At 42.5% G+C, this 22390-nt stretch overlaps 2 protein-coding genes across 7 annotated transcripts in view; both read left to right on the forward strand.

Annotated features, from left to right (window-relative positions):
- LOC143770456 (B-cell receptor CD22-like) overlaps nucleotides 1–16861 on the forward strand; it is a 42735-nt gene extending 25874 nt beyond the window's left edge. For 3 of the 5 annotated variants that reach the window (XM_077260091.1, XM_077260090.1, XM_077260092.1), the window contains 7 exons: nucleotides 294–557; nucleotides 4659–4901; nucleotides 6736–6826; nucleotides 9740–9806; nucleotides 10466–10545; nucleotides 12407–12461; nucleotides 16506–16861. In XM_077260091.1, the coding sequence (XP_077116206.1) occupies nucleotides 294–557; nucleotides 4659–4901; nucleotides 6736–6826; nucleotides 9740–9806; nucleotides 10466–10545; nucleotides 12407–12461; nucleotides 16506–16631 (926 nt within the window). In that variant the 3' untranslated portion in view covers nucleotides 16632–16861. Of the gene's footprint in view, nucleotides 1–293; nucleotides 558–4658; nucleotides 4902–6735; nucleotides 6827–6913; nucleotides 6982–9739; nucleotides 9807–10465; nucleotides 10546–12406; nucleotides 12462–14822; nucleotides 14963–16505 lie in introns of those variants that run through there. The other 2 variants (XM_077260093.1, XM_077260094.1) reach the window with 2 other exon arrangements.
- A 3473-nt stretch (nucleotides 16862–20334) lies between these two features.
- The window catches only part of LOC143768704 (B-cell receptor CD22-like), a 44639-nt gene continuing 42583 nt past the window's right edge, over nucleotides 20335–22390 (forward strand). The window contains exon 1 of one of the 2 annotated variants that reach the window (XM_077257357.1): nucleotides 20335–20413. The gene's annotated coding sequence lies outside the window, so the exon portion shown is untranslated. The remainder of the gene's footprint in view (nucleotides 20414–22390) is intronic. The other variant, XM_077257356.1, reaches the window with a different exon arrangement.

A 22390-nucleotide genomic window follows, 5' to 3' on the forward strand; every position in this document is an offset into this window, starting at 1 on the left:
TACACAAGAACCCCAAGACAGATTTCTTGACATGTATCATTTAATCAGTATAATACTGCTAAAATTACAGTGTCCGTAGTTTACTTAGCAAAATCCTGCTGACAGGTTCTCTTTAACTACTGGTTAAAAAATTAATCATAGTGATCCTTAAAATTAGAAAAAAAGTTCTACCAGCAGCCATCACTGGGTGACACATCCTTTAGGTGTTTACCGCATACGTGATGCTGGTCACAGAGAGGCAGTGAAACTCTTCTTTTAATTCTTTTAAACATTCAAATATTTTCTTTTCACAGATGCCCCCAAAAATGTGACTATCACTGTCATCAACATGGGTGAATTAATGGAAGGAAGTGATGTGACTTTAAGATGCAAAAGCTTCTCCAAGTCTGATGTATATGAGTATGAATGGTACCAAGGGAAAGACAAAACTATATTACCCTACAGAGGATGGGAGATCACAGTGAGGAATGTGACCCAGGACGAGGAGCCATATTCCTGTACTGCAATAAACCATGTAGGAAGAGGAGAATCGACCCTGACCGAGATACCTGTACTACGTATGTATACAACCTGGAGCAATATCTGATATATACTACTAGCTATTGAACCCGTTCTACGCCCGGGTGGCGAGCATTTATATTGGAATATGGTCTCCATCCTGGTATGTGCTGCTCCCATCCTGTCATATGCTGCTCCATCCTGCGCCCCCATCCTGTCATGTGCTGCTCCACCGTGTCATGTGCTGCTCCATCCTGCGCCCCCATCCTGTCATGTGCTGCTCCACCGTGTCATGTGCTGCTCCATCCTGCATCCCCATCCTGTCATGTGCTGCTCCACCGTGTCATGTGCTGCTCCATCCTGCGCCCCCATCCTGTCATGTGCTGCTCCACCGTGTCATGTGCTGCTCCATCCTGCGCCCCCATCCTGTCATGTGCCACTCCACCGTGTCATGTGCTGCTCCATCCTCATCCCCATCCTGTCATGTGCTCCCATCCTGCGCCCCCATCCTATCACGTGCTGCTCCATCCTGCGCCCCCATCAGTGCGGGCGGCTGTGCTGAGTGCGGGCGGCTGTGCTGAGTGCGGGCGGCTGTATGTGGCTGTGCTGAGTGCGGGCGGCTGTATGTGACGTGGCTGTGCTGGGTGCGGGCGGCTGTGCTGGGTGCGGCAGCTGTGGACGGCTGTGCTGGGTGCGGTGGCTGTGCTGGGTGCGGTGGCTGTGCTGGGTGCGGTGGCTGTGCTGGGTGCAGTGGCTGTGCTGGGTGCAGCGGCTGTGCGTGGCTGTAGGCGGCTGTGCGTGGCTGTGGGAGGCTGTGCGTGGCTGTGCTGGGTGCGGCGGCTGTGCGTGGCTGTGGGCGGCTGTGCTGGGTGCGGCGGCTGTGCTGGGTGCGGTGGCTGTGCTGGGTGCGGCGGCTGTCCGTGGCTGTAGGCGGCTGTGCGTGGCTGTGGGCGGCTGTGCGTGGCTGTGCTGGGTGCGGAGGCTGTGCGTGGCTGTGGCGGCTGTGCGTGGCTGTGCTGGGTGCGGCGGCTGTGCTGGGTGCGGCGGCTGTGCTGGGTGCGGCGGCTGTGCTGGGTGCGGCGGCTGTGCTGGGTGCGGCGGCTGTGGGTGGCTGTGCTGGGTGCAGCGGTTGTGCGTGGCTGTGGGCGGATGTGCTGGGTGCGGCGGCTGTGCTGGGTGCGGCGGCTGTGGGTGGCTGTGCTGGGTGCAGCGGTTGTGCGTGGCTGTGGGCGGCTGTGCTGGGTGCGGCGGCTGTGCGTGGCTGTGCTGGGTGCGGCGGCTGTGCTGGGTGCGGCGGCTGTCCGTGGCTGTGGGCGGCTGTGCGTGGCTGTGGGCGGCTGTGGGAGGCTGTGCTGGGTGCGGCGGCTGTGCGTGGCTGTGGCGGCTGTGCATGGCTGTGCTGGGTGCGGCGGATGTGCTGGGTGCGGCGGCTGTGGGTGGCTGTGCTGGGTGCGGCGGCTGTGCGTGGCTGTGCTGGGTGCGGCGGCTGTGGTCGGCTGTGCTGGGTGCGGCGGCTGTGCGTGGCTATGGGTGGCTGTGCATGGCTGTCGGCGGCTGTGCTGGGTGCGGCGGCTGTGCATGGCTGTGGTCGGCTGTGCTGGGTGCGGCGGCTGTGCGTGGCTGTGGGCGGCTGTGCTGGGTGCGGCGGCTGTGCGTGGCTGTGGGCAGCTGTGCGTGGCTGTGGGCGGCTGTGCTGGGTGCGGCGGCTGTGCGTGGCTGTGGTCGGCTGTGCTGGGTGCGGCGGCTGTGCGTGGCTATGGGTGGCTGTGCGTGGCTGTGGGCGGCTGTGCTGGGTGCGGCGGCTGTGCTGGGTGCGGTGGCTGTGCTGGGTGCGGCGGCTGTCCGTGGCTGTAGGCGGCTGTGCGTGGCTGTGCGTGGCTGTGCTGGGTGCGGAGGCTGTGCGTGGCTGTGGCGGCTGTGCGTGGCTGTGCTGGGTGCGGCGGCTGTGCTGGGTGCGGTGGCTGTGCTGGGTGCGGCGGCTGTGGGTGGCTGTGCTGGGTGCAGCGGTTGTGCGTGGCTGTGGGCGGATGTGCTGGGTGCGGCGGCTGTGCTGGGTGCGGCGGCTGTGCGTGGCTATGGGTGGCTGTGCGTCACTGTGGGCGGCTGTGCTGGGTGCGGCGGCTGTGCTGGGTGCGGTGGCTGTGCTGGGTGCGGCGGCTGTCCGTGGCTGTAGGCGGCTGTGCGTGGCTGTGGGCGGCTGTGCGTGGCTGTGCTGGGTGCGGAGGCTGTGCGTGGCTGTGGCGGCTGTGCGTGGCTGTGCTGGGTGCGGCGGCTGTGCTGGGTGCGGCGGCTGTGCTGGGTGCGGCGGCTGTGGGTGGCTGTGCTGGGTGCAGCGGTTGTGCGTGGCTGTGGGCGGATGTGCTGGGTGCGGCGGCTGTGCTGGGTGCGGCGGCTGTGGGTGGCTGTGCTGGGTGCAGCGGTTGTGCGTGGCTGTGGGCGGCTGTGCTGGGTGCGGCGGCTGTGCGTGGCTGTGCTGGGTGCGGCGGCTGTGCGTGGCTGTGGGCGGCTGTGCTGGGTGCGGCGGCTGTGCGTGGCTGTGGGCGGCTGTGCGTGGCTGTGGGCGACTGTGCTGGGTGCGGCGGCTGTGCGTGGCTGTGGTCGGCTGTGCTGGGTGCGGCGGCTGTGCGTGGCTATGGGTGGCTGTGCGTGGCTGTGGGCAGCTGTGCTGGGTGCGGCGGCTGTGCGTGGCTGTGGACGGCTATGGTCGGCTGTGCTGGGTGCGGCGGCTGTGCGTTGCTGTGGGCGGCTGTGCGGGGCTGTGCTGGGCGCGGCGGCTGTGCTGGGTGCGGCCATTTTCTTGGTCCTGCTCCCGGAGTCGGCGCCTGCGCAGTCCGCGCTTTCCGGCGCCATTTTCTTGAAGACACTGCAATGTGTCTTCAAGAAAATGGCGCCGGAAAGCGCGGACTGCGCAGGCGCCGATTCCGGGAGCAGGGGGACAGTCACAGCCCGGAAGCGCGTCGGTGGAACGGGTCAGGTAAGTATACTCACCCTCCGCCTCCTGGCTCGTCCCTGCTTGTCCGGTGGAGATCGCGGTGTGCGTTCAGCGCTTACGCATACCGCGATCTCCTGGGAGCGTCGCTCTGTGCGGTCCAGACTGCGCCGGCGCTTGCGCTTGCGCAGTCTATAGAGGCTTCGGACAGAGTGACGCTCCCAGCGTTATATTATAGATATACTATGTATTCTACAAATCTGTGTATTTCTTCTGAATAATAATTGTTGATAGCAGTTATCTTCTACTTCGTTGACTTCTTTTGATTTGACCACCTAATTTTCAATACAATGACATGGGAAAAATTACACCAGAAGCTTGAATGTGTATTTTGGAGGTACAACCCTCCATAAAATGATCTGCTATTTATTTATTTATTTAATTAAACAATGGATTTAAAGATGCAAAATTAAATCAATTTACACAGAATAGATAAAAAAATAGTCTATTGAAATATTAATAAAAAAAATTACAGGACATAAAAGATGTATAATATATCGTACTTCCTGTTTTTAGTCATGTTTTACATCAAAGAAAGAATCAGCTGTGATCCCGAGCTGTCCTGTCTGTATACTCTCTTTTGCTACCTCCCCTGCCCAGGAGATGTGGTAAGATCACACCATGTCCCTATATGGTCAAATACGACCATTACACAGTGCACTGGCAGGAGCACATTTATAAGATTTTCTCAGCACAGCAACATTTTTTTAAACACATCCCATTGTGGAAATTATTATTTTTTAAAGATCTATTGATTAAAACCTAACTTTGTTCATAGAAAAACTGTAGCTTCGTAGGGTGTACACCTTTAAGTATATGGTTTTGTGACAATGGGGGAGGTTTTCCCTGGATTGTTGAGTTCTGAACGGGAAAGGAATGGGTTTGAGGGACTTACTAATGATTTAATAATAATTAATGGACAATGTAATCCTTTTCTTTTATTCTGTATTGCTAGAAGGGACAGCAAGGGAATGAAATTTGTTTTTACTGGGACTTCACTCTAGACCAAGCTTTATTCAACCACAAAGCTTTGTCTGGTAGCTGGAAATGGAAAATGTTTTTGTTCAATAAAAAATTGAATTCAATTTACTGAAAAAAAATCTATTTTGGGTTCAGCACCAAATTATTTACTATCCTGGATGATATTTAATTGATCTTCTCCTTTCTGTAGATGCAGCAACTGGTGTTCACATCACCGTGAATAATGAAGGTGAATTCACTGAATTGACCTGTGACTTCCTAAGGAGCCGACCTGATGTAACTCATTACACCTGGACAAGGGATGGATCCAGATTACAGAGCGAGACTGGAAAGACTCTGAGCGTAGACAACAACGAAGACAGCTCCGGGCAATATTCATGTATTGCTCACAACAGTGTCGGAAATTCCACCTCGGCAAAAGTCTTCCATAATGGTAAGTGTTCTGGAATCATAAGCCTTTTTATGACAATTGCTTTAAACATTTTTCTTCGGTTGTATAAAAAAAAAACATGACTTTAGAAGAACACTGCAACTAGACATCACTCTAGACCAAACTTTATCCAACCATGAAAATGTCCATAAATGTTTGTCGTAAATGCCGTGTCTTCCATCCATTTTAGATTAATTTCTCCTCTTCTCTCGTGTCCTTATATTCTCCTAAAACAAACTGGCTGGTATAAAATGTTTTTCCTCAATTCACTTTGATGAAACTACCCACTTGAAGACACGAGCGGAGTAGATTATATTTGTTCAGGTGCCCATTGATCCCCTTGTGATACAAAAATTAGCTACCGATGGATTGTCATGATAGATAAGGAACTTTTGAAATCCCTCGGCTTTGAGATCTGTGAGAACATTGTACTTTTTAATATATAGTACATATCAATATGTAATGCCAGCAATTAAACTATTAAAGGTTTAAGTCTAGCGATAGAAAATATTTAACTGGTTGAGAAAGGATGAACTTAATGGACCGATGCTATTTTTTTAATCTTTGCAGTTATGTAAGTCCCCTAGGGAAACTAAACACTAAAGTAAATAATAAAAAAAAATGTTTCGAAAAATGGACGAAAAATCTCTAACTTTGCATCACTTCTTGTTTCCCTAACTTAAAAAAATAACATGTTTGGTATTGCCGAATTCGGATAAAAGCCTAATCTATCAAAATATGAAATTAATTAATCCATAAAGTAAATGACATAAAGGATAAAAAAGGAATCACCAGAGTTGCTGTTTTTCTATCTCCCGAACTCCCCCAAACATACTTTACAAAGAGAACAAAATATGATATTTGTCCCAAAAATAGTAGCACTAAGAACCACGTCGTTTAAGATGAGCGAATTTGAGTTTATTATGGATTTTCCAAGAAAATGTGTTTATTGCCTGGAAATTTAATGTCCATTTTTTATGTTCTCTCCAAGACTTCAGAGCATAAAAATGCAAGATGTAATAATAATAAAAAAGAGACAGTGATTTCAATGTTTGTGGGAGAGATAAAAAGATGTGATGAGGACCAGACAGGTGAAGGTGAGGATCAAAGGGGCCAGATATATGAATATAAGTTTTTTATTCATTTCTTTTACATTTTTATAGTTTTTCACAAATCAAAAAATTGCTGCCAGCGACCACCATTTTGCTGAATACACGCAAAAGTAAATTCCAAACATTAGCATTTTGCCGACTGCATATTTGTAAAATATTCCATTAGAATTTAATTTCAGTGAAATAAATTTCCTGATCTATATTGTCACACACAAAAAAAATGTAAAGCTCCATCGACAGAAGAAAAATAATATTGGCCCTGGTTAAAAAAGCAAGATAAGTGATTTTTCAAAGTTCTGAATTTTTTTTTTAAGCAATAAAAAAATCCAACGCTTGGCATCATTGTCATTGTACTGACCAAAAACATCGTGTTTCGAGGTCATATTTACTCCAATATTAATGCTGTTAGAACAGACAGCCCCCTCAAAAAAAGAAATTCAAAATTGTGTTTTTTTTTTCAACTTTTCATATCACTTTACCGTTTTCAGTAAATTATATGGCAAAATTAATGGTTTAATTCAAACATGTCCCACAAAAATGAATCAGAATATGGCTATGTCTACAGAAAAGCAAAATGAAAAAAAAGGAAGAAATAAAAGCGCAAAAGTAAATATTGACTTAATCCTTAACTGATTAATTTAGATAAACTTGAAGATATAAAATTATCAAGTAATAAAGCAATATGTTCTCCCTACTGCCACATTCTCTTTTTTGTTTTCTTACAGGCAAAACAATGGATTTACCTCTGATTCTTGGGTTAATTGCCGGAGTTTTCCTTCTGCTTTTTTTAATTCTGATCATCTACTTTTGCTTAAGGTAATAAAAACTTATATTACGAACATAATTACCACTGTTTAAATACCAAATTGGGAAATGTTTGTAAGCTTTTCCCTTTCTATCTAGGGATGCTCTCAACATTATTGAAAACGCCAATTTAAATACCAAATTTGTACGACAACGCCCATTTTCTGGTACGGTCAGTGAAATCGAACCACAATTTAATGATTAGCTGATTGTTACGTTACTGCAGCACAAAACTAGGATAGAAAGGCCAAGCGTCACCACTAGACACTTAAAATGACCTTCTGGGATACTAAAGGCTGTCTTCCATTCAACGCCCTCCTTCACCCACAGCAAATTATATACCCCACGAAGGTCAATCTTAGAGAACCACTTCGCTCTGGTTAGTTAAACAAATCCAGAATTAGCGGCAACTGGTAAGGGCTTACGCACAGTGATCTTATTAATCTCCCAAAAATCCAGACACAGTCTAAGGCCACCATCCTTCTTTTTGACAAAAAAGAATACTACAGCCACAGGGGACTTAGAGGGTTTTATATGACCTGCAGCTAAACTAGTCTGTAGGTATTCCTTTAAGGCCTCCCTCTCGGGAATCATCAAATTAAATAAACGACTCTTAGGAAGCGTGGCACCTGGGACGAACTCAATAGCGAAGCCGTAATCTCTATGGGGTGGTAGAAGCTAGTGATTCAACCTCCAAAAATACCCTCCAGAAATCCTGAATGGCTTCAGGTATCTCCTTCTTCACAACAGCAGCAATGTCAGCATTACAACAATTACCATAACACCCCTGACCCTAGGACCTTATAGTACTAGATGACCAGTCCAGCAAAGGATTGTGCTTTTTGACCAGGGTAAACCTAGGATGACTGGGCAAGGTAATTTAGCAAGTGCAAACAGGTCTATACACTCCTGATGTTCCATATTCATAATAAGTGGGAACCCGGTAACCTTTCGAGAAATACACCCATGTTCCAGAGGAGTGTTATCAATAGCCACAACAGGAAAAGGGGATGACAATGGTTTAGAATCAAACTTATATTTGTCTAGGAATTGTTGATCAATCAAATTAAGTGCAGAACCACAATCCACCATTACCTGAAAATCAATTACCACAATACAAGCATAGCCCTTCAGAAAACCTCCTCTCCCTCTCCTGGGAACGAGAGAACATCGCCCCAAGTTGCATCGGTTCCCCGCTATTGACGGGGCTATCCTGAAAGACTGGGTCCAGCATTATAAAAGCCTTCTCTTCACTCTGTGTCTCTCAATCTTCTATCCACATGGATAGCTAACTGCATTGCAGTTTCCAAAGTATCAGGAGCAGGATATGCAATGAGCAAATCTTTAACTCTTTCACTCAAACCTGCTAAAAACTGACTCTTGAGTGCTGGGTCATTCCACCTGAACTCTGCGGACCATCATCTGAACAGGGTGCAATACCGCTCAGCATCAACAGAACCCTGTTTAAACCGTCTGAGATCTGCCTCAGCTGATGTGACCCAATCATTATATAACAACCCCATAGCAGAAAAAAATGCTTCTACTGATGTCAAACAAGGATCATCAGGATGTAATGAAAACGCCCAGATTTGGGGTTCACTACGCAATAAAGGCATAATAATCCCAACACGCTGTAATTCACTACCTGAGGATCTGGGTCTAAGCCGAATATATAGTAAAAATGCACTTTTAAATGTAAAAATTTGCTGCCGTTTACCAGAAAAAAACTCAGGTAATGCTACCTTAGGTTCTTCAGAGTGAGTAATTACTCGTGCTGTTGCAGGTTGGCTATATCCGCAATTAACTCTTGCAAGCATTGAACAAGTTCCTGGATGCTGCACATATTGAAAGAATCCAGGATTTTTTTTTATATGTGTTACGGAACTGTTACGGAACTGCAGCACAGAACTAGGATAGAAAGGGGAAAACTGACCCTGCACTGAGACTAGGCTGATACCCTACGATGGAGTGGGAGACCCATTCCTAGTGAATAGACCCACCGTCGATCCTAGGTTAAACTCAGCAAAGATATATAGAAAAGGGGAAGGAGGTCCCTAAAAGATCTAAGGACTGGGTGTAAAACAGGTCACCTCCTAATAGGAAACACAGAGACGGCTGCAGAAACGAACTGAAAACAGAAACTAAAGATAGCAGAACCAGAGATCCCAGAACTGCACAATAACAAACACAGAAAGCTAACAAAGCACCTAGCCAGAACTAGCACTAGAACCTAACACTGTTGTCCAGCCAGGAATTGGAGGCAGGTGCTGGGTAATAAATGGTGATACAATCACATGATGTAAGACAACCCAGCACCAGGGGAAAAAGATCAGCAGCCAGAAAACCACAACAAGATGGCGGATGGTCAAAACAAAACAGATTCTAACACTGATTAACTAAATTTCAGACTCAGATTTTTGGGCCCATTTAACCTATTAAAAACAAAAACTTTTATTTTTTCCTCTCCTTTTTTCAAATAGCCCAAAGTTTTTTTTTCATTTTTCTGTTGACCTGAACTGTCACCTGGGCTTTATTGTGGCACTTAAATGCTGCTGTCGGTGGCTGACAGATGCATTTCAGAGGTAACTAGAGCGATCAGTGGTAATGCCAATTGCTACATGTAAAGGCAGATGCCGGCTATATAATATAGTGGCATCTGGCCTGTTTGGAGTAGGCTCATGTATTGACGCTGCTCAAAAGTCCCTGACATGTTCCATGATGTCATACGTAATGGAGCATTAAGGTGTTAAATCCCTCACTATTTTGGCCATCCAAAATCTTTAGCATATGATCAGCTTTGGAAAAAAAGATAAAAAGTGTTTACGCTCAATTAACCAAACCTACATTTTACGTCTGTTTCTTCTAGTTCCGCAGGATGTGGAAAACCATTAGATTATAATTTTTCAATTGTGTTATATTTTGTAGGCGAAACAAGAAGCATGCTTCTCCAAGCTCTCCGATTCATGGAACAATATCTAACATACCTTACCATGTGAGTGTTATTGCTTGGCCGATGTTTGCGTCCTTTATTTGCATTTCTATTTTATTTACTCTTCAAACCAATGTTAGTAAATTGTCTAATGGAAAAACTTAAAAGAAAATATTTTTTGTGATGCTGAGTCATTTCTCACGGACAAGCTTTGAGTGATGGAAGTCAAGGAGTCCAACGTCAAAAGCCAGGAGGGTATGAGGCGAGAGATAAAGGTGTAGTAAGGTCACAGTCCGGGGTCATAATTCCAAGAAAGTAGTGGATCAAGACAAAGGAGCTAGGCAAACTGATGGTCAAAGGCAAATCCAAGGTTGGGCAACAAAGATCAGAATATAAAAACTCAGATCAAACAGCAAACAGACACCACTTGAGCTAAGCTACAACTGACAATGTTCTAAACATTGCTAGCCAGCTAATTAACCAGGTAATCACCCAGCCAGATTGGACAGCTGAGCTGTCATTCACAATCCTGACAGCTCAGCACACCCCTAATCCTATAGGGCAGTTGAGATGTCAGTCATGGCGTCCTTAATACACTGTGAGTAGTGGAATTGAGACATTTTTTACCGTGTGCCTTTAAAAAAAAATATTGATAAATGTATTTATCAAAAATAAATGGTTTTGGTTTTACACTGTTTTTCTGCTTTTGCATTTTTTTATAGTACACTACGGCTACAAATGACAATCAGTATGGAAATATCCAAAGTAATCACCAAGCAAACTCATCTTATAGGAGATCAGAGTGAGTTTATTTTTCAATCTGTTAATTAATTTTTTCCACTTTACTAGATTTCAAAACATTCTTGCTCCATCATAAAGTGCCACCAATAACTAATAACGACTAGCAACATTGCCCTACTGAAGACCTAGCCCAACTAAACTCATATACTGAATTTCATTCTTTGGAGTCATTAGCAACATCTCCTTGTAACATATACCTCTATAGATGGCTAGATTAGCAAGTATTTTTGAAGGAACAGACCCTTAAAGTTAGCCTTGCATTTATGTTAGTTTTTTTTACAAAATGTTATCAATATAATTCTACAATATTCCCCAAGTCAACTGCATATTGTGCATCCTCAAGAATAAACACAACTGCTTTGACCTTGTTTTTCTGGTCAGTAGTGAAGGCTAGAGTAGAAGTTCAAGCAATAGTAAAAAGGGAACCAACAGGTTCTAGTGGTAAGCGAATGTGCTCGGATGAGATTTTATCCGAGCAAGCTCGGATACTAACAGAGGCATGCTTGAGTACTATGTTCAAGTTGCAAAGGCTGCATGTCTTGCGGCTGTTCGACAGACTAATACATGCAGGAATTACCTGTTTGCTGCCTGCCGCAGCATTGACTTGAGCATAGTATTCGAGCACACCGAAGACACCCTGTTAGCACCCGGTTAACACCTTAAAAGAGCACTTTCGCTCATCACTAGCAGGTTCCTTTGAAAAAAGAAAAAAATAATTATGTACTGCATAAAGATGTCTGTTCAGAGCAATGGTGTTTTAATAGAAAGTGCAAGGTATACAGTTGCACTTGGGCATTGGTACCTTGCATTGCCCCAAAACTCCTTTACCACATAAGAAAACAGCAGTGATTGCACACTGTAGTTGGGGAGCTCTTTTATAGATTTCACATTAGGTCCTAAGATCCTTAATTTACACCTCTGGGCCAGTCCAAAACAAAAGTTATAATAAAGTCACAAGTCAATGTTTACCATATGGTGCACTTAAAAGGGTGTTATTGTAAAGGTATTGCTAACATACGTTATCCATAAGTAATCAATGAAGTCCATCCAACTTCTTGAAACTTAAACGATTGGACACCTAGCAGTCAGTTTGGATTTAATCAGGCACAGTCCAACCATCATTACTTAGTCGTGTTTGATGTTTCAACTCATACCCCCTAGAAGAAGCTAATGCGAAACGCGTCTCAAGGTTTTGATCTAGGCCTCTTGGTTTACCTTTTTCTCTGCTAATATTATTTATTATAATGCTTAATTCATTTTTCAGCCATTGTTTTACTACTATTGTGACTAAATAACAATTCATACATGTATTTATGCCACAATTTAGGGGATATCATGACGCTTATGCGTTGTTTACTTGTGCTTTATTCATGACTGTTATTTATCTATTTTTTGGTCTCCTGGATTGGCCTGGATGTCTGTGTCCCCTACTTTCCTCTTATATTATTATATGAGTTTTTTCAGATTTTTTATTTCGGCTCTTTTTGCTTCCATTTCTCTCTTGGATATATTAAAGCTCAGTTTGATTTTTTACATTGGGGCAGGTGAAATACCAAATGCAGCTTCCCCTTCATACAAGATCCATGTCTAGTATTTCATCCAAATTGGCTAAAGTAGTTAGCCAGCGACTGTGTTCTAATGAAGTTTATTGGTCTAAGCAGTTGGACCATCACATATCATATATTGAAGACAAATAATTCCAAAATTCTTACAAAATACTACTGGATAGCAAGTATATACCAGGAGCAACATTCTTACCATTAATGGCACATGTATACTTTGTTTAACATAGTAATCCTTAGCCACATGTTAGCTGAAAATTATCTTGATTGAAATCTAAATTTTTGCTATTTTTATTTTAGGCTTATGGTCAACGTGAAAGTTGAAGACAATGATGTAATTTACAGCAATAGTGATGTAAGTAATTCTACAATTAAGATAAAATTCACATAAAACTCTCCCACAAACTGATTTCTCAACTTTTCTAAGAATAAAAACAGCCTCGAAAGTATCTGTTACTCATCCGGTCAGTTGTTGTTCTAGAAGCACCTATAGTAGAGTATTACCTGTAGTCAAACCAATGAACGGAGGGACCATTTAAGCAAAGTCGCGATGAGTCTGCCAAAGTGAGAACGGCCCAGTCTAATATGTCTCCTCTTTGTATGATAGAATAAGTTCTGAACTAATGACCTCTCCGTATGATGCTAAATTACCCAAATAAGACATAGGTTCTCAATATAATGTTACCCCTCTATGAATATGAATATGGTATGAAAGCAAAATGTATCACTTAAAAAAATATATGGGTGGTGTCATTTGACCCACCCAGCCAAGAACTTGGAACAAATATCTCACTCCCCATTCATGATCTTGAATTTTTCAGTTTTTATTCTTACATTTTTTATTACCCTTCTTCTAAAACCCATACAATTTTTGCTTGTTCATCAACTCAGCCATATGAGATACAGTATTGAATGACACCATTCACATGATCTTGTAATATACAGAACAATAGTCAAAAATTTAACATTTTGAAAAATGGTAAAATAATCACACTTCCACTATTGTTTGTTTTTACTCAATCTATTGTGCAGTACAAAGGACCTGGCCGTTTTACTTTTTGTGTCACTAAGAGAACGGCAATACCAAACTTATAGGAGTCGTTTTTTTTTTCTATTTTAGTGTTAAAAACAATTCTGACCTTTGTTTAGAAAAAAACTGCCATTCCCGTCATTTTTTGAGACCCTTCATTTTAAAAATTTTTCTATGAAATCACTTTGTGCCAAAAATTACATTTTGATCTTTTTTTCTTGCAACTTTTATGAAGCGTGCAGCAACCAATACTTTTTTTTTTTCACAACAACTCTTTTTTATTTTTGTCATTAATTTCATATTTCAATTGACATGACTTTTGTTAACATGGCAATACCCAAAATGTTTCTTTTTTTAACTCTTAAATGGATAAAAGGGGTGTTTTAACCTTTTACATTTGTGTTTAAACAATTTTTAACTCATTTATGAAATGGTGATTGTTTTTGTTTTTCGTTTTTGTTTTTTGCTCTCTTTTCTCGAAGCGCCATAACTTTTTTTATTTTTCTGTCCCCATAGCTGTATGAGGACTTTTTTTTTAGTGACGAGTTGTACATTTGAATGACACCATTAATTCTACCATATTGTGTACTGGAAAGTGTGAAAAAGGATTCCAAGTGCGTTGAAATTGTACAAATTGTAAAAAAAAGTGCAATTCCACAATTTTTTTATTTACCATGTTTACTATATGGTAAAACTAACCTGGCAATATCATTGCCCAGGTCAGTTCAATTAAGCAAATACCAAACAGGCATATGAAATTTATAAAAAAAAATTTTTTGTTGCTTTTGTTGCCATTTCCCGAGACACTCACCGTTTTCGTGATCTAGGGCTGTGTCATGGCTTTTCTTTGCACCCAGAGCTGAAATTTTTGCTGATACCCTTCTGGAGAAAATGTTTTGATCACCTTGTATTGCATTTTATTGCAATGTTGTGGAGGTCCAAAAAATTTAATTCTGTGTTTTTGATATTTTTTTCACATTATGCCTTTTACTGATCGGATTAATTAATTTTATATTTAAAAAAAAAGCAGCAAAATCAAATAAGTGTTTTGTATTTATTTATTTATTTTTATTTGGGCAAACGGGGGTTGATCTGAACATTTGTGTTTTTTATTTTTTTTTATTTTTAATAACTTTTTTCACTTTTTTTTCTCTATTTAATAGTCCCCTTAGGGGACTTGAAGCTGTATTCGTCTGACTGCTTTGGTATAAAAATTACAGTGCATCAGCACTTCTAGGTACAGAGAAAATCATGATCTCCTACGAATGACAGCAACCATTGGTGTCCTGTGGTCATGTCGCCGGAGCATGTTAAATGCCACTGTCAGGAGATTAACAGGCTAACAACTGTAAGCTCAGCTCCCTTCGCATCTGATAAAGGCACATGATTGTTGATTAAACCAGCCATCATGTGCAGGGAAAGATGCAGGCTCGGCGAGTGAGCCCGCATCAAATGCAGGGACACGTCGTATGAAGTAAGTCAATGTAATATGTCATGAAGGGATTCATATTTTACATTTTTTTACTATTTGTATGGAATATCATAAAATAGAACAAAAGATGTGGTGCTATCTAAATGTATTAAGTTTATGCGAAGGTGTAAAAGGTGAGTTGTATAAGGAAACTTGCTCATCTGATATAGTTGTGTTGCCTGACCACAACTCTCGTTTTGGTTTGGATTAAAAAGTGATAGACTGCAGCTATTCCCGGAGACGGGGGATTCCGCTTCCAGGAGTTTCCCTCAATGGAAAAAATCAGAAATGGAGACAAGGATCAGCGATGTCATCTGTTGCCACTATTGAATCAAGGATAGTATATTTTTGGTTGCTTCAATGAACATCTATTTAAAAATAAAAGATTATTAAAACTTTACATAACGCGTTTCGACTGCTTACAGCCTTCATCAGATTTCATGTTACTTTTTTGTGTGGGTTCCCGATGTTAGGGCTAGCAGAACTCACCAAATAATTATAAGGATGGTATAAGATGTGTTTGCAGCCCGGGGTCCACCGTGCAGAGATGGAACCTGCTGCTGAGTAATGACGGATTATATGGCAGTATAATGTGGATACACACATGGGTTAACTTCACACGATATGAAGGAAGCGAACCCTGTTGCATCACAGGGCCACGGTACCACACAAAGAGAGCAAGCAAAGAGTCACAGAACTCTGTCCCAAGACTCAGGGAAAGAGTTCCTTAAGACTTCTTGTGCTCGACATCGCTACTGGGGTATCAGAGATTAACAGAACTAATAATTTTCATCACAAGAGTGTGTGCAGTGCCGCTCTGGCGGACGCCACTAACCACCCAGATTTGGGTCAGGAAAGTGCTCTATTAGCTCACGGCGTCGCACTGGCGGTCACTGCTATCAGACGCTGTATCGTGTGCTAGCTGTGTGGGATAGCACTGTCAGGCGCTAGGTAGCTTCCACCATTCGCGAACAGTCAACAACACTAGGGGTGGGAATGATTCGGAGCTTTCATCCATCAACAGGCATACATCCACACACACAATAATAAGTTTATACTAGCACATGGCTGTGCGGTCATGTGAACCTTTTATAGCGGAAGCTCTCCAGGACCTTCCTAGTGGTCCAATAGGAGCTACTACAGGACCTGAGCATGTGACCCCCGACCTCCAATGAGAGGTCGTCCTTCGGGCATGCCCAGAAGAAGAAAAGCAGGATTTAGTCCCAGGGACGCCTGATCAGTACTGGTACAATGGCTGAGCCTTGAAGGACAGCAGTAACCAACCGCACAGTATCAGCTCGAGCCAGATGCTGGAACCAATGTCTCTGCTGAGCAGGCTCCACTGTGGCTGGAGGAGAATGGGAGACCGCAGCGGAGTTGGTTCAACATTCCCCCTGTGCAGCTGTGGGGACTCGACACCTAACACCCAGGACTTCAATCATTTGATTGCTTTTACGGAAGTAACGTGATAGTCAAATCTATCGTGAGATCACAGTTCACTTATGAAGTTCAGTCTGTATCTGAGCCGTACGGAAGGACAAAGTTAGCAATTGCGAGAAAGAATATCAGGCCAACGGGGGTCTTCAGCATGACCATCCATCGGTTCCCCGTGTTTGCATTGTGATGGACAATGAGAGTTGTCATTTAAATGTCATTGTAAGTGATTGACAGTGGTTTTAAAATAGATAACCAGCATCTGCCTTGTAAGGCGCGGGCTCAGTTCCTGAGCCTGCTCCAAACACCTGCTGTGACTATATGATAGAAATTTACTGTGGACAAGAAGGGATTACTGGGTTGAAATCGAATAATTCTTTTCAGCTCATCAAACTAGTTAAGAGAACCATGTACATACTGATTGTTAACAATTAATAAATACTCTACTATTAATTATTTTTCAGGTTATGCAGCCATCACGTGAAAGTGAATATTCTGTTATCTACCATGGACATTATGAGAATAGTCAAAATGCCTCTTCTAGAGTCAGACAATCAGAAGCTGTGGAGTACGCAATGGTGAAACGTTGAAGAAGTTTTCTGGTTTGGAACATTAATGTCAGAACTCTATTTATTAAATGTAGCTACAAAAAGTACAATTCTCAATGGAGGACCCAGCGTGGCCATGTATTAAACAAGTATCCAATGGAATTGATCACAAGGATCCCAGCAATATGATCTGATTATTTTTTTTACATCAAAGAAAAACACAATTATTAATAGTCTATAAATGTCTATAAAATATTTGATAAACAACCAAGCTCATACACATGTTTTTTGTCTTTTTTTAAGTAATTTATTTGCTTATACTATATATTACAGGGAATCATTAGATTTTTACCCAGCTATCGCCCCATATCACTGCTCCCGTTTGCTTCAAAACTCCCAATACCTTCCCTCATGTAATCTTTGATCCTCCCAAGACCTCCTACTCTCCTCCACACTTATTTGTTCCTCGCACGACCACCTCCAGGATTTCTCTCAAATATCCCCCATCCTCTGGGATTCCACACCGCAGCACGGTGGCTTAGTGGTTAGCACTGCAGCCTTGCAGCGCTGGAGTCCTGGGTTCAAATCCCACCAAGGACAACATCTGCAAAGAGTTTGTATGTTCTCTCCGTGTTTGCGTGGGTTTCCTCCAGGCACTACGGTTTCATCCCACATTCCAAAGACATACTGTTAGGGAATTTAGACTGTGAGCTCCATTGGGGACAGCAATGATAATGTCTGTAAAGTGCTGCGGAATATGTTAGCGCTATATAAAAATAAAGATTATTATAAATAAATATTATTATAAAATAAAGATTATTATATTACGACCGATTTTCCACAACCCTCGGATCCTTCAGACGGAACCTGAAAACCCATCGCTTCAGGAAAGCCTGCAATAACCATTCTGCTGCCTCACCACCCGAGCTGCCACCTCACCACCACCACCAGAGCTGCTGCACCCCCTACCTTCTGTCTCTTCCCCATTATCCCGTAGAATGTAAGTCCGCAATGACCAGTCTGTCATTGTAAATTTGTTTACTGTAAACGATATCTATAACTATCTATATCTATAACTCTGTACATAACCCCTTTCTCGTGTACAGCACCATGGAATTAATGGTGCTATATAAATAATAATAATAATAATAATTTTTCCTGTCTAAAATGCAGCAGAAGCTCTGATTTCAATGATGTATCACTTGCTTAGCAGCTTTCTATAATTTCAGTACAATCAGTACTTTATCAGTAAGAGATTGTGTCACATGCAAGACAGTCAGGAAAATCCGTATAGCCCCACCCCCATGAAAAGGCTTAAATTGTTTCATTGTATGTTAAATCCGCTTCAATTTAAAGAAACAAAGGGTATTCAGCCTATTTTGCTGCACTGTAGATCTTAAATGATCCTTGATTCTTTTCAGAGAAGATAAAGACCTTTCAGCCGAGGAATTCAGACAAGCATTCTTATTAAAGTGTAAACATTTTTGTGTGGAGACACGGGTGGTCCGATAGCCAAAACTGCATGAACCAGAGGTCGTCACACCGAACGCCACCTCCCTTTTAACATGGATGTAACGCTACTTAGACAACACAGGGTGAGGAAAAAACAGTGTGTCAATACTTTATTGAACTACAAAACAGGCAGTTAACACATAGAACAGTCCCAGCACAGTACCCAAGATGGTGCACATTAGAGTCTCACCCTTCCAATGACTCGTCAGGATAAGAGCAGCATTGACTACAGAGCTTCTAAGGCCGACTACCCCACCTGTGGCACGCACACAGAGGGGAGGTAACAACAAGCATAGGAAGATGACAGTACATTCAGGTAAAAGGCCAGTTGACCGGAGGGTCACAACCTGGCTTCAGCCTCCAGGGCAGACTACCCCACATGTGGCACACCCAGAGAGAAGGTAACAACAAGCTTAGGAAGATGACAGTCCTTTCATGTACAAGGTCAGTTGACCAGAGGGTCACAAACTGGCTTCTCCAAAAATCACATAAATTCAAAAGTCAACATATAGATAAAAGTTTATTTTTCCTGGCTTGCTAAAAATAGACGTCTGGTTAATTAAGATTCAATGCTGTGCCCTTACATTGCTCCCCATCTTAATTAGCCAGACGTGATAAGATTCCTATAATCCTTCTCCACTTATAGGGGACAGTCCACAACATGTTTTTTAGCACAGTCACAAATGTAAGAGGTCTCACCTTTATGACAAAATAACTTTGTTTGTAAGGAGAAACAACTTGTATCCATTGTGTCCACACATGGCATCCTCTGCATCCTGTAGTTGCTGGATTAAATCCCATTCAAGCCATTGAAGCTCGCACAGCTCCTGTTCTTATTGTTTCCTGCTGCGGTTATACATCCACTCTGGTCTTCTTCCCAAGGCCGAGTTGTTGGGGTTGGAAATAGTGGCATCTGAAACCTGCTGTGCATGCCTCATCAATGGTCTGTTGGGTCTGTCTGTTTACCTCCCTGATTGTGGAGCCCTGGATGGTGTCTGAGAACACTAGTCCCCTGCAGCTCCCCCAGATACACCAGGCTGTCCCACTGCTGCCACCATGATATGGAAACACGGGGGTCGGCAACATATACAGTAGATAACAATCTATTCTTCCTGGCTTTCCAAAAATAGACGTCTGGTTAATTAGGATACAATTATGTGTCCTCACAGTTTGTATAAACTGTTTTCAATCTTTTTTCTCGTAACCACTTGCAAAGTGCTAAATGTTTTTTAGTCCCAGCATTACACTCAATTATCTGAGATTTCAGATGGAGAAGTTCATTGTGTAGAGTGGGTTCCAGATCATCTTTGAAAATGAAAAGCCTGTTTCTATCCCTTGTCTTCAAGATCAGTAGATAACAGCGATCAAGTTGGGTTTTATGAAATGACTTATTACCTCGGATGTGCTCTACACATGGTATGTGAGACCCTAGCCAAAGGATGGGCCACCACTCCTGGCCGTGCTATGTGTTTGCCCCTCAGGCTAAAATTTGCTAGGCAACCCCTGATCAGTAGATACTGTATGTAAAAGTCAAGCGATGTGAGAGTAGTGAATCACTTGGAATCTGTTTCATAATGCCAAATCTGGAATTTTCCTTTAACAAGTGGTTTATGCTGAATGTGTGAGAAAAATAGCCAATGCTTTTTGTCTGTGACTAAGCAAGACAGTGCAAGCTATAGAGAAGGGAAACATAAATGCACTGCTCATTTAATGTGTATGGATGGAATAAAAAAACAACAGGATTTTATATGGACTTTTCAAAATAATGATAAAAAATGGGTAAATACTTGGTTGCTATTTCTTCAGTATGTACGCCACCTGATTAGGTTCCTGCTTATGGAGCATCTTCTTCTTCTACTTCAGCTTCTAGTAGCAGCCATGATTTGTGATTATTATCATCGTCATCACTATTCCAAAATGGACCATGTTCTTGCTTCCTTACAAGCTTTTTTTGGCTATCCTAGCATATTTGGAAACATGAATGATATTTTATTTAATGCAGTGTTTAATCATCGGACACCATTGTCTTTGCTGGGACAAATCCTATGATAACTTAACAGAGACTTCAGTGGAAATTCCATCACTTTGCCTTCACCCCAAATTAGAAACCATGGCGTCATTTCCATTGTTAATGGTCGCCTTATCTATAAAAGCCCAACAAATTCTGTGTTAAAGGAAGATCTATAATAAAATGATTTGCAATAGAGGATGTTGTACAATTCAGGAAATACAGTAAAACAGAAACTTCCTCTTATGTCAGATGTAGAAAATTGAGTCGTCTTGTTGCCCTCGGGGACTTTTTTTCACGGCATGTAAGTATTGATTAATTAATTGTAACAATAGAATATAAACTACCCGATCTGCAATTGGAGATCTTTGTGGTGTTTGTTACATCTGTAACTACCGATCACTGAAACAATGTAATTCCCTGATGTGATACATTAGGTGCTCCTTGTTATTTGTCCAATGTATGTGACATTGTGCTGAAATTTGCTCTAATTTATAGGAGGAAATGAATTAGAAACAGTTCTTAAGTGTTTTATTATACTTGTATATAACATCAGATTGGAAGTAACGGAATGTTTCTACAGCACAGGCTAATAAAACTGCAATGGAGAACATTCTATCTTCTTGTTAAATTCTATAAAAATATATATTTCTCACATTGACTTTATTTAAAACAAACTTGTAAACAAAGTTTGGTGAATATTGACCAAAACATAAAAGGACTCCAGCCAAAAGTGGTGGACAATCCTTTCTGCGTCCAGTCTACTCGTCTCTCTTCAACAGTCCCAATCAATGCTCTATTATATCCCCAACGATCAGTAAATTATATGTCATCCTATAAATAGAAGATGCTTTTGCTTCCTTAGAAAAAAAAACTTAATTTATTTACATCTTTTTTATTTGTCTTTTCCGGGTTTCAAACTTGGAGTTTTTTAAGCAGAGGTCAGAGACGCTGCCTGCGTAGCTACCAGACAAGAGAATTTTCTTTGCAGTATTTTATAGAACAAATCGTATTATTCTCCAAAAAAGAAAACTCGCAGTCACACTCATTAATCATGTTTGTTCAAAACAACCATCTTTACCTATGTACACGCTATGTTTTGTGAAAACTTTTTTAGAAGGTGAGCTGAAAAAATGTAAAAATGTTCAGAAGCATGGAGTTTCTTCTCAGTTTTCACTCCAAAACTCACCAAATACATTTGGTGGGTGCCACCGTTTATTTTTTTTTAGAATTTTCTATAGTATAATGATTGAAGTTGAGCTGTTTTTTCTAGAGGACTGTGAATTAGGTTATTTTTTGCACCTGTTTAAATTGGGCCAGTCATACCCTATATTTTCCGCTATTAATTGACCTAATAGTATTATTATTCAATGGTGTTAAGACTAATATCGGTAAGTGACAAGATAATAATAATAATTTTATTTATATTGCGCCAACATATTCCGCAGCGCTTTACAACTTATAGAGGGGACTTGTACAGACAATAGACATTACAGCATAACAGAAATCACAGTTCAAAACAGATACCAGGAGGAATGAGGGCCCTGCTCGCAAGCTTACAAACTATGAGGAAAAGGGGAGACACGAGAGGTGGATGGTAACAATTGCTTTAGTTATTTGGACCAGCCATAGTGTAAGGCTCGGGTGTTCATATAAAGCTGCATGAACCAGTTCACTGCCTAAGTATGTAGCAGTACAGACACAGAGGGCTATTAACTGCATAAAGTGTATGAGAACCTGGTTATGGTTTTTTTTTTTAATGGGCCACACAGGGATAGTTAGGTTAATGCATTGAGGCGGTAGGCCAATCTGAACAAATGAGTTTTTAGGGCATGCTTAAAACTGTGGGGATTGGGGATTAATCGTATTAACCTGGGTAGTGCATTCCAAAGAGTCGGCGCAGCACGTTTAAAGTCTTGGAGACGGGAGTGGGAGGTTCTGATTATTGAGGATGCTAACCTTGGGTCATTTGCGGAGTGGAGGGCACGGGTAGGGTGGTAGGCAGAAACCAGGGAGGAGATGTGGGGTGGTGCTGAGCCATGGAGTGCTTTGTGGATGAGGGTAATAATTTTGTACTGGATTCTGGAGTGGATGGGTAGCCAGTGTAATGACTGGCACAAGGTAGAGGCATCGGTGTAACGGTTGGTGAGGAATATGATCCTGCCTGCAGCATTCAGGACAGATTGGAGCGGGGAGAATTTGGTAAGAGGGAGGCTGATTAGTAGGGAGTTACAATAGTCCAGACGAGAATGAATAAGTGAAACAGTAAGAGTTTTTTTTA

This window comes from Ranitomeya variabilis, chromosome 4 (genome assembly GCF_051348905.1).
Source record: "Ranitomeya variabilis isolate aRanVar5 chromosome 4, aRanVar5.hap1, whole genome shotgun sequence".
Taxonomy (NCBI): Eukaryota; Metazoa; Chordata; class Amphibia; order Anura; family Dendrobatidae; genus Ranitomeya; species Ranitomeya variabilis.